Source organism: Nelumbo nucifera, chromosome 2 (genome assembly GCF_055504915.1).
Source record: "Nelumbo nucifera cultivar China Antique chromosome 2, China Antique-T2T, whole genome shotgun sequence".
NCBI classification, from domain to species: Eukaryota; Viridiplantae; Streptophyta; class Magnoliopsida; order Proteales; family Nelumbonaceae; genus Nelumbo; species Nelumbo nucifera.
In genome coordinates, this window is record NC_142650.1 from 55,653,458 (window position 1) to 55,670,201 (window position 16,744).

Below are 16,744 nucleotides of genomic sequence, written 5' to 3' on the forward strand. Positions count from 1 at the left end.
TCATATTTTCCTCCAAAGCGAAATGGTTGCATAAGGTTGTCTGTTGTCCAAAATTATTAGAGTTGTAAAGAACTATATATCTTTATTATTGTCTTTTGGGTCTATCTTTGGTTGAAGGTTATTCATCTTCATGGGTCAATTGTTGCTTCGTTGGTGAGATCAGCCAATGTGATGGCGGATGCCTCAGACAAGCAAGGGGTTAATAGGGGTCAATTGTTTCGGGTTGAGTTGTAATTTGTGTTTTCTGTTTTTATGGTAGAGGTAGCAGCTTGTGCCTCTCCAAGGGATTCTTGTATTGTCATTTTCTTGTGATTAATAAAATTCTACTTATCAAAAAAATGTTACTTCATGGTTCTCTTGCTAGAGGCAGCAATTATAGTAGTCCATGTTATGGACACAGCTTGGAATTTTGCATCTAGCTGCATTTCTTACAGTGCAAGTAATAGTGTAATTAAGTGGATGCAATGGGGTTTCCTTCGAGCATTCTTAAAGGAAAGCTTTATATCCCTTCTCATGAGTTTGTTTAGGGCCCCAATTGTTATCTCCATCCCAAATAAAATTTCTGTATTTGTTGAGGAACACATCTAGCTGTGTTTGTCATAGTGCAAGTAACAATGCAGTTAAGTGAATGAAACAGGAATTCCTTTAAGCACCCTGAAGGGCTTTAAATCCCTTTTCATGAGTTTGTTTATGGCCCCAAAATCATATTATCTTCATCCCAAATAAAAGTTGTGTATTTGTTGAGGAAAAAGAATATGGACATTACTTATTAACGTTGATGCATTTGATAATTTTATTGCTCAATGTGTTTATAAAAACACAAAACAGAAAGAAATGCCTTTTTATTTTTAGAAAAGGTAAAGTAGAGAGAATGCATTTTGCATTTTCATGTATATTTTGCTTGTTAGGTATGATGTTATAAATTATTTGCAAATAATTGTTTCAGGAAGGTCCAATTCTCAAAAGCAGGGGAAAGGCTAGTAATGCCACCCGGATAGCAGTTTTGACATGGAGATCATTATTAATTATGTCAAGGGAATGGCAATACTTCTGGCTTCGACTGATTCTCTGCATGCTTCTCACACTCTGTGTTGGAATGATATTTTCTAGCCTGGGGCATTCCTTGTCATCTGTTGTGGTGAGTTGTTTTTTATTTTTAATTTAACATCTTAATTGCATTGCATTTAGATTAACTTTTTCATCTGTTTGGGTGTATATCCTGAAAATATTAAATGTATCATAAATAATGGAGAATGCTATAAGATTATTTCTGTTTTTATAAACTTGTCAAAAAAAATAATAAAGCAATTGTACTAAAAATTTTATATGTATGTATACATGTATGGATACATACATAAATAGAGTTTACCACTTTGTAGAAGCCTAAGATAATATAATCAAGTTCAATTTGAAAGTCAACTAATTCACATGTAATGGATCTTTAATATGGCGGAATTTTTTTTTTTTGATGAATAACAGAAACTGATTTATTAGAATAATAAAGAGAGTATACAAAGGGGACAAAGGGAGAGATAAAAACTCTAACTCTCCCAAAAACAGACCATAGTTACAATACAGCCCAAAATAAACGATGCTTTCCCACCCCCTGCTTTGCTAGTGTATTAACAAATGAATTAGCATTCTTTTTCACCCATTGCACATTGATTTCCATTCCTTGAGACAACTATTTACTCCTCTTCCTTCTGCAACCACTCAATAATTAACTTTGAGTCCCCCTCAATAACTAGCTTCTGGATATTCAACTTTCTAGCTCTTTGAAGACCTTCCAGCATAGCCATGATTTCAGCCCTCAAAGAATCACCAACACCAATCAATCCCGAGTAGACAACAATGGTTAATCCTTCTTCATTTCTAAAAACTCCCCCAATGCCTGAGGGACCAAGATTTCCTTCACTACTCCCATCAAAATTCAGTTTAATAGAACCACATGGAGGAGGGGACCAAGTTGGCCTATCCACAACCTTAACAACTATCTTCCAATTCCTCACCAAATCATCTGTATGGACTCCCTCAAAAAGATCAAGAGACTCACCCAATGGATCATCCTAATTGTAATGACCTCAATTAGGGCATCCCTACTTCTCTCCTTATCAAGAAAGATCCTCTAAGTCCTTTCTTCCCATGCTATTCAGCACACAACCACCCTCGTACATCTCCATAAAGATCTTCCCCTCTTCATCGGCCATGTAACAAAGGTAGATACAAACAAAGAGAGAAACCAGTCCCAAAATGAAGAAATAAAAGGGAAGGAGATTAATAAGTGGTAGCAAGACTCACATCACTCATCATCAGCCTTACAAAGAGAGCATCGGTTAAGGGATAAGCACCAATTTGTTCTTTTTCTTTAAAGTAGATCATAGGTATTAATTTTCTCTAAAAAGGCTTCCCAACAAAAAGCACCTACATGAGGTGGGATAGGCTTGCTCCAAACCTCCCCAATAGGAAAAAGCATCCCCAGAGTATCCCTTGGCTAAACTAAGATCAAGAAGAAAGAGGCACAAGAAAATGAACCAGAAGAGACAAAAAATACTCATTTCCGATTCACAAAGCCCTCTCTTGAAACCCAATTCCTAGTCAAAACCAGATTGCGAATTAGAGGGCACAATGGAAGAAGAGATAGGTTCATCCCTAAGATTGGAAATGGCATAGAGAAAGGGAAGTTGCTCCTTCAAAGGAGAATTATCCAACCACACATGATCTCGGAATTTGACACAATTTCTAGAACAAGGATTATACCTAACAAATGGCAGGAAGGGTAGTAAAATTTCATGGATGAACTTCCAGGGAGAAGCTCTAGAAGCCTTAGCCAAAATCCAGGAATCCCAGCCCATTGTATACTGGTGATAACTTTTGTCTACAACTTGTCTCTATCCATGGTTTATCTCCACAACCATTTTCCTAACAAAGCAACATTCCTCTCTTGGATGTTCCCTAACCCTAATCCAGTAAACTTCTTGCTTTTTCTAACCACTTCTCACTTTATTGTCCTCCTCACCTAGCTCCTAAAGAAAGTCTCCCATCAATTTTTCTGCTAACCCCTTCAAGAATACTAAACACCGACAGAAAATAAACCAACAAATTGGCAAGTGTATACCTAATAAGTGTAATTCTTCACCTTGGAGATAGATAGCTTCTCTTCCATGATGCCAACTTCTTTATGAACCTTTCAACCACAAAATTCCAAAAATTACTTGTTCTTGGGTTATCCTCCAACAATAACTCCAAATAGGTTAACAACCACTAAGCCACCTCACAACCCAAAACCTAAGCACTTTCAGCAATCTCTCTCACATCCAAATTTAAACCCACATGGGAGCTTTTATCAAAATTAATTTTCATATTAGATATCTGTTCAAAATCTTGAACCCAACATCTTCAAATTCCTTACCCACCTAAGATTACCCGCCGTCACAAAACAAAATAGTATCATCATCATCAAAAACTTGAACTAACATCTTCAAATTCCTACTTACCCTCCAACCCCTCACCAAATTCCTGTTATCAGCTCTAGCCACAAGTCTTCCAAACACATCAATAATCAGTGTGAAAAGGAAAGGCAAAAGGAGATCCCCTTGTCTAAGATCTCTTGCCATTGGATAGTGATCCACCACAGGTCCATTCACCAAAATCGAATAATGATAAGTCTTCATGCACCCTGGGATCCATTTACACCATCTATCACCAAACCCAAAACTCCTCAACACCTCAAGCAAGAAATCCCAATCAACCAAATCATAAGCCTTTTCCAGACCGAACACACAACATCCTTGATTACATTCGACTCAAACCTTCTCCTCTAAGACTCTAACCACTCCTTAGAGTCCTCTAAACTAGACCACTCCAGACTCTCAATCTATATGATGGAAAATAAACTCAATGTGATTTTGGGGAACTCTTAAAACAACCTAAATAGATCATGGTTTTAAAAATAGCCCCTTGAAAAAAAAAAAAGAAATGAACATTGTTTACTTGGTTGATTGGGATATCACTCGATCATTTTTCTGGGCAGTGTTGTTATATAGATTACTTGGGGCCCAACACCCTATGTTAGGGGATGACAGTTGTGTCTTAATTTACCATTTCGAATAAAAAATATTTTATTTGTATCATGCAGGCTAGAATAATCTTTGTTATATGTTTCATATGATTGCAGGTGAGAGTTGCAGCAATATTTGTTTTTGTATCATTCACTTCCTTGCTAAGCATTGCTGGATTACCTGCTCATCTAACAGAAATCAAGGTAAATCATGGTTTCCATGTTTTTCCTTGCCTTTTATTCTTTTTTATATGCCCATTTTACTGATTTCAATGATGAGAAATTGAAAATAAGCTTGTAAGTCATGTATTAATTAGGGCTTCCTTAATAAATTTTTTTAGATCTTAAGTTATGGTTTAGGATTAGTTTCCTTATAAATAGATGTTATTACAAATTGACAACATTATAAATAAGTTTTCATTTTTTAACATTGAATGAAATTTTAGATTGCTCTTGAGATCTCTCTCAGTAATGATACCAATTTTGTTATCCTTGTATTGCAGCCAAAAGGATCAAACCTTGCCACCTAGAAAGCCCCAATAGAACAAAAAGAGTTAACTGGTTGTCTCGTGACCAGCAAAACAGACCATTTCTAACCAACAAAGAAACTCAGTAGCTGCAGATATAGGAACCCAAGCAAAGGAGGGATTGAGTTTGGAACTGAGAAACCTCAACTCCCTAATTTGATGGGCATTGCCCCCCTCCCCCAAGGCCGTCTGATCTTGCATAGCATGGTTGTATTGTGCTCTAGTGTCCAGTTGTCCACATCAATGTCTTGCTGGAATATGGAGCTCCCAGTATAAGCAAATAGATCAAATCTCGTGGACAGATAAACTTATGAGCTAGCTGCTGATGTAGGATCCCAAATAAAGAGGGGTTCAGTGCGGAAACTAAGAACTCCCTAATCTGATGCATTATCCTTCAAAAAGCCACTTGGGTCCATATCAACATCTTACTGAAATATTTTGTTTGTCATCTGTAGAGAACACTGATGTGGGCCCCACTGCAGTGGTCCCCACTGTGTTCGTAGGACAGCAGTGTAGTTATTTGTTTCAGTTATAGTAGTGTCAGTTTGAGTCAGTTTGTTAATTCAGTTGTTATTTATTTCAGCTTTTATTTACTTTATTTATTATGTAAGTACTAAGGGCAGATGTGTCCTTTCCATTATGTACTAAACATAACCTATAAATATTAAGAGAGTGGTGGCGGCAGATCTGTTAGAATCTGTCCCTCCTTTCAACCACTTGTGTTCTCTTGTTTCTCTTCTATTCTCTCTCCTTTCTCTCACTTTTCTTCTGTTTTGTAAACCTAAAACCTATTAGGATTCAAGACTGATACAGTCTTGATCTTCTACTTGGTATCAGAGCCTATCTAGGGCTTCTCATGTGTGTCTAGTCCAGCCGACCACATGAGGACTAGCTAGGGCTGGAAGCTTTGAAGAAGTTTTCGGTGGCTGAATCTTGGAGATTACCAGGAGAGGTTCGCAGCAGTTGAAGACTTGGCACGGCTTGCAGAGAGTTGGTAATCAGGAAGAAGCAGCGAAGGTTAGGTTCAGGTAACCCTAGAAGACAGTAAACCGAAGTACATAAGTAAGTTTTTTTATTGAGTTTCAGAGACTGCAATCAGTCGAGATAGGTTGGACCTATCTAGAAAGAGGGGTCGAACTGTGTTCAAGTTTGTTTCTAGGGTTTGGCTTGCCGAACTGTGTTTAAGTTTGTTTCTAGGGTTTGACTGTTGAGCCGACCCCCCCCCCCCCCTTCAGAGGTGATTAGTTTTTAGGGTTTCATATTGCCCTACGACAAGTCCCACTTGTGCGGACTGCTTGGAGAGTGCAACTGAGCACTTACTTCAGACCTACAGTTGAAACCCTAATTTTGCTCTCGCAGCAGTGGGCCCCACAGTAGTGATTTCAGAAAATAGCATCTCAAATTGATAGGCTGCCTGGTACTGTGCATGCCGATTGATTTCAGATCAGATTTGAGTTGATTTCTTGCATATACTGTGATAGGCGATTGATTTCAGATCAGTTTTGGGTTGGTTTCAGATCAGATTTCGGATCAGATCAGATTTGTGTTGGTTTCGGATCAGATTTCAGACTTACTTGTTTGACTCTGTTTTCTGGTATAGTGGCTCTAACAGTTTGTAGCCACTGAATCTTGATCAAAGATGGAGTTTAAGGGTCAGGGAGAAAGTAGTTTTGGAAACCACAATTATGGTAGTCTATCTGAAACCGGGTTTCATATTACAACTATGAGATTTGATGGGTCAAATTATTTGGAGTGGGCTCAATCAGCCATGATAGCTATTGGAGGAAGGGGAAAACTGGGTTACCTCTTGGGAGATGTGAAAGAACCTTCCAAGGAGGACCCAACATACACCAAGTGGGTTCAAGAGAACTATTTGGTTATGCCATGGCTGTGTAATTCTATGCAGCCACATATCAACCGAAATTACTTGTGGGCAAAGACAACCAAAGAGATATGGGATGTTGTGAAAGAAACCTATTCCCAACCCCTTAATGTTGCCAGAGCCTATGAACTGAAGTGTGAGGTGAACAACCTTAAACAAGGAGAGAAGCTAGTTTCTGTCTACTTCTCTACCTTGAAATCCTTGTGGCATGAGATTGATCATCTAGAGACCCTTGAGTGGGAGAGTCCCAAAGATGCACAGACTCACAGAAAACAAGTCGAGACGAATAGGGTATTTGAGTTTCTGGCTGGTTTGAATTCGGAATACTCCCTGGTGCATAGTGAAGAGACCAGGAGGAAAGTCATGATGCAGCCTCAGCCCTCTTTCCCAGCCTTGACAGCTATTAAACCTAAGCTAGGGGGTGACTCAGAAAGGGACCGGAAGAAGGAAGATAAACGGGATCTGGTATGTGAACATTGCAAGAAACCCAAACACACAAAAGATACTTGTTGGAAGCTACATCCTCACTTGGTCCCAGCAAAACTAAGAAATAAGAAGGGTAATGCTCATATGGCAGTGAACACTGATTCAACATCCTCATCAGGCACATCCCTAGAGACTTTAGCTACTGTTCGGGCTGCCCTCATACAGTTGGAAAAGGAAGTTGGGAGTTCAGCTCAGCCATCTTAGTCACCATCATCTCCTGCCACATCTGCATTTGCACATTCAGGTACTCGAGCCTCAGCTTACCATGCTTCAGCTCCAGGTAATACTGACCACTGCTGGGTAATAGATTCAGGTGCATCTGACCATATGACTAGCTAGCCATCTTTGTTCACTTCTTATCACTTGTCCTCTGGCCGAGATAGAGTATCCATTGTTGATGGCTCTCTTGTTCCCATTTTGGGCAAGGGGGACATCAAGCTATCGGATACTATCTCTTTATCTTCTGTCTTGCATGTTCCTAAGCTTGATACTAACCTGCTTTCAGTTAGTAGTATTACCAAACACATGAACTGTTCAGTAACCATTTTCCCTGACCGATGTGTTTTTCAGGATTTGGAGATGAGGAAGGTGATTGGGACTGACCGTGAGACGAACGGGATCTATCTGCTTGGAGAGAGTTCTCGTCGGGAGGAGTTAGTGGATAAGAAGTCTTTTGTTTCCCAGTCTGTGAGACGAACGGGATCTATCTACCTGTCTTTTGTCTTTTAAGTCTTTGAAGAGTCTGTTTCCTGCTTTATTTGAGTCTGTTATCAAAGTTGAGGTGTGAGAGTTGTGAATTTGCCAAACATTGTAGAACCTCTTATTTTTTAAGTAATAAAAGGAGTAATTCCTCTTTTGATATTGTGCATACTGATGTTTGGGGGCCATATCATATCTCTTCTATGGGTGGGTACAGATATTTTCTACTGTTTGTTAATGACCATACCCATTTTTCTTGGGTCTATCTTATGCGTTCTCGGGATGAGGTTCCTGCTCTGACCCAAAACTTCCATCAGATGGTTCTCACTCAGTTTGGGACCAAAATCAAAGTCCTTAGATCTGATAATACTTTGCTCAACCATTGACCTCCTACCTTCTTAGCCATGGAGTTATTCACCAGAGCACTTGCCCTTATACACCACAGTAGAACGGCGTTGCCGAAAGGAAGAATAGGCATATCTTGGAGGTGGCTAGAAGCATTATGTTTACCTCCAATGTACCTATTCGCTTCTGGGGTGATGCTATCCTCACGGTAGTTTATCTCACCAGAGCACTTGCCCTTATACCCCCTTTTCCCTTCTATACCCAGACGAGGAGTTGTTCATTGTTCCCCTTAAAACCTTTGGTTGTACCTGTTTCGTTCAGCTTCTCGGGCCTCATCATTCCAAGTTTGAACCTAAGGCCTCCAAATGCATTTTCCTTGGTTATGCACAAACTCAAAAGGGTTATTGCTGCTATGATCCGGTTTCAGGGAAACGGTTTGTCTCCATGGATGTCACCTTCTTTGAGGAGACACCCTATTATCCTAGGGTTTCTCCTCAGGGGAAGAGCAGTGAGAGTGGGGCTGTTTTGAGTTTCTTTCCTCAGGGGGAGAGCAGTGAGAATGGAACTGGGGCTGGTAGAAGTGGGGCTGTTCCTTTACCTATTCCACTGGATAATGAAGGCTGTAGTGGTGAGGGTGGTCAAAGGGAGCCGGAGTTGAGAGTCTATCACAGGCAATGCAGGCAGGTTGATCCTAGTCTTCGGCAGTCCCGGCCAGCTCCAGTTCCTTCTGCGGCTCCAGATCCAGAGCCTACTGAGATACCTCTCACTGTTGCCACTTCCCCTCCTATGGATGACCTTGATCTCCCTATTGCCATTCGCAAAGGGAAACGACATTGCACCACTTCTACAGCTCATAGCATCTCACAGTTCTTATCCTATGATCGTCTGTCTCCATCTTACCGGTCCTATCTCACTTCCATTGCCGATGTCCCTATTCCAAGAACAGTGCAAGAAGCCTTATCAGTTCCAGAATGGAAAGATGCAATGCAAGTCGAAATGGATGCCCTGTTGAAGAATAATACTTGGGCACTGGTTGACCCACCAAAAGGAAAGAAATCGGTGGGATGCAAATGGGTGTTCACTGTGAAGCATAATGCTGATGGCTCTATTGAAAGGTACAAAGCCCGGCTGGTTGTAAAGGGGTTCACTCAGACTTATGGTATAGACTACTTGGAGACCTTTGCCCCAGTAGCCAAGATGACCACCATCCGAGTTCTGTTATCCCTTGCAGCAAATCATTCTTGGCCCCTGTTTCAGATGGATGTTAAAAATGCCTTTCTGAATGGAGACATACAGGAAAAGGTTTACATGCAGTTTCCTCCTGGATTCTATGATACAGAGACAGGTAAGAAGGTTTGCCGACTGAACAAGGCATTGTATGGTTTGAAGCAATCACCTAGAGCCTGGTTTGATAAGTTCAGATTAGCCCTTGGAAAGTTTGGTTATGTACAGGCCCAGTCAGATCATACACTATTCATCAAGAGGGTGGAGTCCTCTCTGACACTACTAGCAGTATATGTTGATATTGTGGTGACAGGAAATGACAGTCATGAGATTGAGTCCCTCAAACAGCTCCTTCATCAAGAGTTTGAGGTGAAAGATCTTGGTGCACTACGGTACTTTTTGGGTATTGAGGTTGCTAGATCCAAGCAGGGGATTTTTATCTCTCAGAGAAAATATGTTCTAGATTTGTTGGCGGAAACTGGAAAGTTGGGTGTTAAGCCGGCTGATACACCCATCGAACAAAATCACAAGATTAGTGTAGAGGGTGGGGAGCCTCTTGAAGACAAAGTTATGTTCCAACGGTTGGTTGGAAAGCTCCTATATCTCTCCCTCACTCGGCCGGATATTAGCTATGCAGTTAGTGTTGTTAGCCAGTACATGCACTCCCCTAGAACTTCTCATCTTCTTGTGGCAGAGAGAATATTAGCATACTTGAAAAGATGCCCGGGTAGAGGTATATTGCTCAAAAACAATAATCACATGAGGGTGGAAGTCTATACAGATGCCGATTGGGCTGGGAGTGTTGATGACAAAAGGTCTACCTCTAGATATTGTGCCCTTGTGGGAGGTAACCTTGTCTCTTGGAGGAGTAAGAAGCAGAGTGTTGTTTCCCCCTCCAGTGCTGAAGCGGAATACAGGTCAATGGCTAATGGAGTGGCTGAAATCTTATGGCTGAGGTCACTACTCGAAGAGTTGGGTATTGACTATGAAAAGCCCTTAATGTTGTATTGTGATAATCAGGCAGCTATTAATATAGCCCACAACCCAGTGCAGCATGACAGAACTAAACATATCGAAGTTGATCGACATTTTGTGCGAGAAAGGGTCACCTCACAAGAAGTGTCTTCCGTACATCACATCTAATATGCAGCTCGCAGATATCCTCACCAAGGCTGTACCAAGGAAGAAGTTAGAGACAGACCTATCCAAGTTGGGAATGATAGATATCTACTCCCAACTTGAGGGGGAGTGTAGAGAACACTGCAGTGGTCCCCACTGTGTTCGTAGGACAGCAGTGTAGTTATTTGTTTCAGTTATAGTAGTGTCAGTTTGAGTCAGTTTGTTAATTCAGTTGTTATTTATTTCAGCTTTTATTTACTTTATTTATTATGTAAGTACTAAGGGCAGATGTGTCCTTTCCCTTATGTACTAAACATAACCTATAAATATTAAGAGAGTGGCGGCGGCAGATCTGTTAGAATCTGTCCCTCTTTTCAACCACTTGTGTTCTCCTGTTTCTCTTCTATTCTCTCTCCTTTCTCTCACTTTTCTTCTGTTTTGTAAACCTAAAACCTATTAGGATTCAAGACTGATTACAGTCTTGATCTTCTACTTCATCTAAGATAATCAAGTGCGTTTATTATCTTTGAAGTATCATAGTTAAATCAAACCTATTACTTTATAAACAATTAAGGTGCAAATATGACTTTGTTATGTCATAATTGTGGACAATATATTTGAAAAATACTAGGAAAATGACCAATATGCATTGCACAAATAAAATGGAAATAAAGTGCATGCTGAAAGAACGGTATTTAACAAGAAACACAGTTTCTCTGGTATGAACCTTGCTTCAGTGCAAGTTAATGGAGATAGATTGTAAACCTGATTTTTACAGGTAGCAAAATATTCACTAGCAAATTACATCACTTTCTTTTTAAATTCTTTGTCAGAGAAATAGCCCACCCGACTTTTTGAATGGAGAAAACTGCTTACCAAGATCTTGATCATTTCTTTCTTGTAAAAGGAGAATACGTTTATTTCTGTACTGATTTGTTTTGACTGATGCAGTTATGCAGATATTTGTAACATGGGGTTTAATCTTTGCTTATATGTAAAATCTTTAATTTTATGATTTTTCTGCTACTTTTCCTTCCAGATCTACATGCATGAAGAGGCAAACCAGCATTCAGGAGCATTTGTTTTCCTAATTGGGCACCTTCTTTCTAGCATGCCATTCCTGTTCCTCATATCAGTCTCTTCAAGTCTTGTCTTCTACTTCCTCGTAGGACTACGGGACGATTTCAGCCTGTTGATGTATTTTATACTGAATTTCTTCATGTGTCTATTAGTAAATGAGGGACTCATGCTGCTTGTTGCTTCTATTTGGCAAGAGCTTTTCCAGAGCATTTTGACTTTGTTGTTCATACATGTAAGTGTCACTCACTGTTCATGACAGCTTCCTTTTTAACTTGGAATTGTTTTTTTGAATTTAACTTGGAATATTTTTTTGAATTTAACTTGGAATAATTTTTTTTGAATTTATTAATGATAAAGTAGAAAGGATTGTGCATGGTATAGAAATACAGAAGTGTACAATCGTTCGGTTCAGTTCGGTTTGGTTAGAACCAAGGACCTAACCGACTATTCAGTTTGACCATTTTCTCCAACCGAACCGAACTAGAGTTCAGAACCGACTATTCGGTTTGACCATTAATATGTGTTATTAATTAAAAGTTAAAATGGCCCCAAAACCCAATTGTTTTAATTAATTGACTATTATTATTAATTAAAAGTTAGAATGCCCCAAAGCCTAGTGGTTTTAATTAATTAGCTATTATTAATTAAAAGCTATGCCCAAAGCCCTATACCAATGGGGGATTGGAGAATTGAACAATTTTCAAAAACAATTAATAATTAATGAACAATTAATGATTAGTCTAGGTTTTAATTAACAATTATTAATTAAAAGTTATTCGCAAACAATTAAAGCTCAATGGGAAATTGCCAAATTGGTCATTGGGAAATATAATAATTAATTAGAATTAAGTATTAAATAGATCGCATTAAATATTTAATATACTTCATTAAATAAACACTAATTTGGTTTTCGATTCAGTTCGGTTGAAAATCTCAACCAAACTGAATCGAAACTGAAAACTGTTTTTTTTTAAAAACAAAAACCGAACTGAGCCGATATCCAAGTTAACCGAACTGAACTTGCTTATTCAGTTTGGTTCGGTTCGTTTTTCAGTTTATCAACTGAATTTGAACACCCCTAACAATAAGTTAGTGAGAGATGTAATCTCTTTATCTCTCCCCACAACAAATCCCCTCACTTACAAGTTACAACTGTGCCCAAAATAAATTCTCTCTCCCTACCTTTTGTTTGGCTAAAGTATCAGCCAAGGAATTAGCACATCACTTAATACAATTGAAGGGGACTTCCATTACCTCTTGTGAACCATCTGAACTTCTTCTTTTCATTGCTGTAATTCCATAGCTTCAATTCCTCACTTTGTATCCAGCTCACTACCAATTTCGAATAATAACCAAATTCCTAATGTTCAATTCTTTCACCCTTTTTACACCTTCCATCAAGGCCAATACTTCTGCTCTAAGAGAGTCTCCCTCCCCAGCCGGTCCTAAGTATAGGCAATTATATTGCCCTTCTCATCTCTAAAGACACCACCAATACTTGAGATTCCTGGGTTTCCCATGTTACTGCCATCAAAGTTAAGTTTGATGGACCCTCTTTCCGATGGAGACCATTGGTAATTGGAGACAGTCTTAGTTGAGAAAGATTCAGCCACTTCCTTCTGCTTTCTAAGTATATCATTTTCACCCATCGACACATTTGAAAAAGTGTCCAAGGAGTTTACCAATGTGCCGCTCTAATCATTATTGTTTCCATTACGTCTTCCTTGCTTCTCTCTTCTAGAAAAAATTCTAAATTTCCTTTCTTCCCAAATTGTCGAAATTGTTGCTTCTCTTGTACATATCCACATGAATCTTCCCCTTTTCTTTGGCCATACAAAGGTAGTTGGAGCAAAAAAGGCTTTGAACATCTGCTGGAGGATTCCACTTACACCCAAACACTGAGAAAACCCATTACCAAAGAGAAGCAATGAAAGAACAAGAGATAAGCGGTAGGCTGGTAGCAACTCACCATTAGCTTTGTACAAAGTATACCAATGAGGGGATAAGTACCACTTTGGTTGTTTTTCTTTGAAGTAAATCACAAGTAGTAATCTTTTCATGGATAATTTCCTAACAAAAAGCACCAATTCTAGGAGGAATAGGCTTATTCCATTCCTCCTTAATTGGAAAAGAAGGCAAGCTATAGAGAGGTTGAGACAAGGCTTTGAATAAGGAAGCACAAGAAAATGAGCCTGAAGGAGTACAAGTTGAAATTCGATTGTTAGATTTAGACGGATCAAGAATGACTTCTTCCAACAGTTGAAGTAGCTTAAGTACATTCTAGAGTTTGGAATCTCTTATGCCCTTCCAACCAAATCCCAATTAAATCCATTGCTTGAGTTTGAAGGAATGAGGAAATTGTTCCTTCAAGAAGGAAGACCCCAACCATACATGTTCCCAAAATTTAATACAATTACCACTAGAAAGATTATATCTTGTAAAAGGAATGAAAAGTGGTAGTACCACATTAATGGCCTTCCAAGGAGAAGCTCAATTTGCCCTAGCCGATGCTCTAGCATCTCATCCATTGTTCAAGAACCCATGGATACTCTTACCTTTGCAGCTTTGCCCACAATGGTCCCTGTCTTGTGCCATTCTCCACAGCCATTTCCCCTGGAGAGCTAAGTTCCTCCTCTGTATATTGCCTATTCCCAACCCCCTACATTTTTACCTCTACTAACCACTTCCTAACTAATCCTATGATTCCCTTCCCCTAGTTCCCATAAAAAAGTCTCTCATTATCTTCTCTATCTTCTTTCTCACACCTACTGGAATCTTAAAAACTGACAAGTGATAAAAAGGTAGGTTGCAAAGGGTTGATCTAATCAAAGTAATTTGGCCACCCAAAGATAAATACCCTTTTAACTTGGAATATAACACACAGATTGTGCAGTTTTATTTTAATAAATGTGAGCAAGTTATCTTCTTACTAATTAATGTTAACTTGCATGTTGTATCTAATTTAACCTTCAAACAAAGTTGCATTGGATTTTATTGTTGGGTAATTAATGCAAACATGAACTATATTGGTAGTTGGAATTGTCACATGCTATATATTTTTAGAGCCATGGACAATAAAACTATGATGTACAGTGATATTTTGTTGCCATTTCATGTACACGAAGTGTTGCCAAAAGAGTATGTTGATAAACTTATTGGGAAGTTTTGTCTAACGTAAGTCATCTTTATTCTGAAGAGATAATCTAAAAAATCTGGTCAATAGATCTTAGAGGGAAAAAGGCAAAACAATGGGGGATAAAGAAAACAGAGCAGTGATAATGTTCTATTTGCCTCATCCGTACTTTTACAAGCTCGTTAGCTTGATGTCTGTTTTCTGTGTATGTTGAAAGACATTGGTTGCATTTGTAGTGGCCCTTGCAGTTACTACATTGTCTTCAACTTTTGGTACTTTTACTAATTCACACTGTTCAACTATTTAACTTTCCTAGTCTAACCATTAATTTTTATACTTTTCAGGTGATAATGATGCTTGTAGCAGGATTCTTCAGAATCCGTAGTGCTTTGCCTGGACCAATATGGACCTATCCATTGTCCTACATTGCTTTCCACACATACTCTATCCAGGTGGGTAGAGTGTCCTGATCTTTTCCTGTTTTCAGTTCTCAGGATTTAGTATGTCATAAGAGTGGAATTTTGGGCGGGCTTGGGTTGAACATTTGTTCAAATTTGGATGGGCCCAACCCTGGTGCAGTGTAAATTCTTCAACTTGGCTATATTGGGAAAAAAGTATGGAGTAACCACCCTTACGGGTATGTTCAACTTAAGAATCAAAGTTGCAAAAGCCAATCTTTGATTGAAACCAATGGCTTAATGTCAGAGTGAACAGTGAACCATCTGACCTCTGGAAGAATAAAGGACAAAAGAGAAAATACTAGCTAGCTTCTGTCTGAATGAGTCTTCTGATCATTCTTGTTTTATCCATTCTTGAATTGCAGGGGCTTTTGGAGAACGAGTACATTGGAACTTCCTTTGCAGTTGGGCAAGTAAGGACCATTTCTGGCGTCCAGGCTCTTCGTAGTGCCTATGACATTTCCACTGATAGTAATGCTAAATGGGAAAATTTGCTCTACTTGTTTGTGATGGGCATTGCGTACCGTTTTGTTTTGTTTCTTTTGATGTATTTTCGGGCAAGGAAGAACACATCTGCCTGTAAGTTTTATGGATCTGATAGGAACACAACAAAAGCAAGATAAATGCTATTATTATTTGTTACGCCACCTATTTGGATGTGCATCATGTAAATTTGTATGTGATCTGGTTCTCTAGTGGAATTTGTTGCTGCAATAGACGATCATCTCAGTGTTTGGATTTTAAAACTTGTGTAGGAAAAATAAAGGGTTTGTAATGCATTTGGCTCAATTTCATTACAGCTAAAAACCCAATCCATTTTGGTTCATGCCTGGACAACACAAAACTACAGTCAGGCTTGTTCCGCTCATTTCTCTGGACTCGTTAAGCGGAAAACATTTGCAGGATTCAGGTCAGTTCTAGCCTTCTAGGCAACAGTAAGGATAGTGGAACTAATGGGTGTACATTTCTAAATTCTAATAAACATTATAAACCTTTTAGCCCGTCCCCTGATTATCTTTATTCCAAAAATTTTCCTGAGGATTATGAAACCAAGATGGACAGATTACATACCCAAGTTGTTGACGCTGTGGCTTCATGAACCAAAGTTCCTTCTGAATTCTGAGTGTCAAATCCTCGATGAACTGGTCGAAATTTTTCTCAGATGATCCGCCAATCCTCGATGCATTTTCCAGTGCTTTCTTCACATTCTTTATCTCCTTCCAACAATCAACATTCCGTTTATGAAAGTTTTGATTTTGTCTGCGATTTCTTTCTAGTTGAATTTACTTTTGAAATTCAGCCCGACCGTCCAGATCATCAACTATTAATCTCCGGTTGGTGAATTGATCGGTCAACAAAGGGAGGCACAGCATTGAAACTTCAGCACACTAGATGCTCTCTAGTCTAATGTTGAGTTTCAGCCGCAGTGGGTCAAGAACCCTGTACCCTCCAGTTGCAGGATGCTTCAGAACTGAATCTGGTTGCGCCAAGGCACGATCATCCTTCTATTCCCCTTCTCTCTAAACCCTTAATGAAGCGGATTGCCATCCTTTAAGCTTACAAAGCAACGATTTCATGCAGGGAAAACCTATGATGCCGAAAAGATGTGATACCAAGGCTTTGACCAATCATAACCCCCCGTGACTATGAATTTGATGAAATCCCACCTGATTGGTTACTAATTTTATGATGCAGGTTGATTGGTTGTATCTCAGGCCAAAGAAGAAGAAGAAA

General features: G+C 39.2%; 1 protein-coding gene and 1 long non-coding RNA gene across 5 annotated transcripts in view; one reads left to right on the top strand and one right to left on the bottom strand.

Annotated features, from left to right (window-relative positions):
- The window catches only part of LOC104586336 (ABC transporter G family member 3-like), a 44,839-nt gene extending 29,108 nt beyond the window's left edge, over positions 1-15,731 (top strand). For all 4 annotated transcript variants that reach the window (XM_010243528.3, XM_010243526.3, XM_088898317.1 and 1 more), the window contains 5 exons: positions 947-1,138; positions 4,175-4,261; positions 11,379-11,651; positions 14,897-15,004; positions 15,376-15,731. In XM_010243528.3, coding sequence (XP_010241830.1) covers positions 947-1,138; positions 4,175-4,261; positions 11,379-11,651; positions 14,897-15,004; positions 15,376-15,633 — 918 coding nt within the window. In that variant the 3' untranslated portion in view covers positions 15,634-15,731. The remainder of the gene's footprint in view (positions 1-946; positions 1,139-4,174; positions 4,262-11,378; positions 11,652-14,896; positions 15,005-15,375) is intronic.
- LOC109113911 (uncharacterized) overlaps positions 1-16,532 on the bottom strand; it is a 38,460-nt gene extending 21,928 nt beyond the window's left edge. Inside the window, exon 1 of the long non-coding RNA XR_002022049.2 lies at positions 16,082-16,532. This is a non-coding gene — a long non-coding RNA (uncharacterized LOC109113911). The remainder of the gene's footprint in view (positions 1-16,081) is intronic.
- Positions 16,533-16,744: the final 212 nt, after the last annotated feature.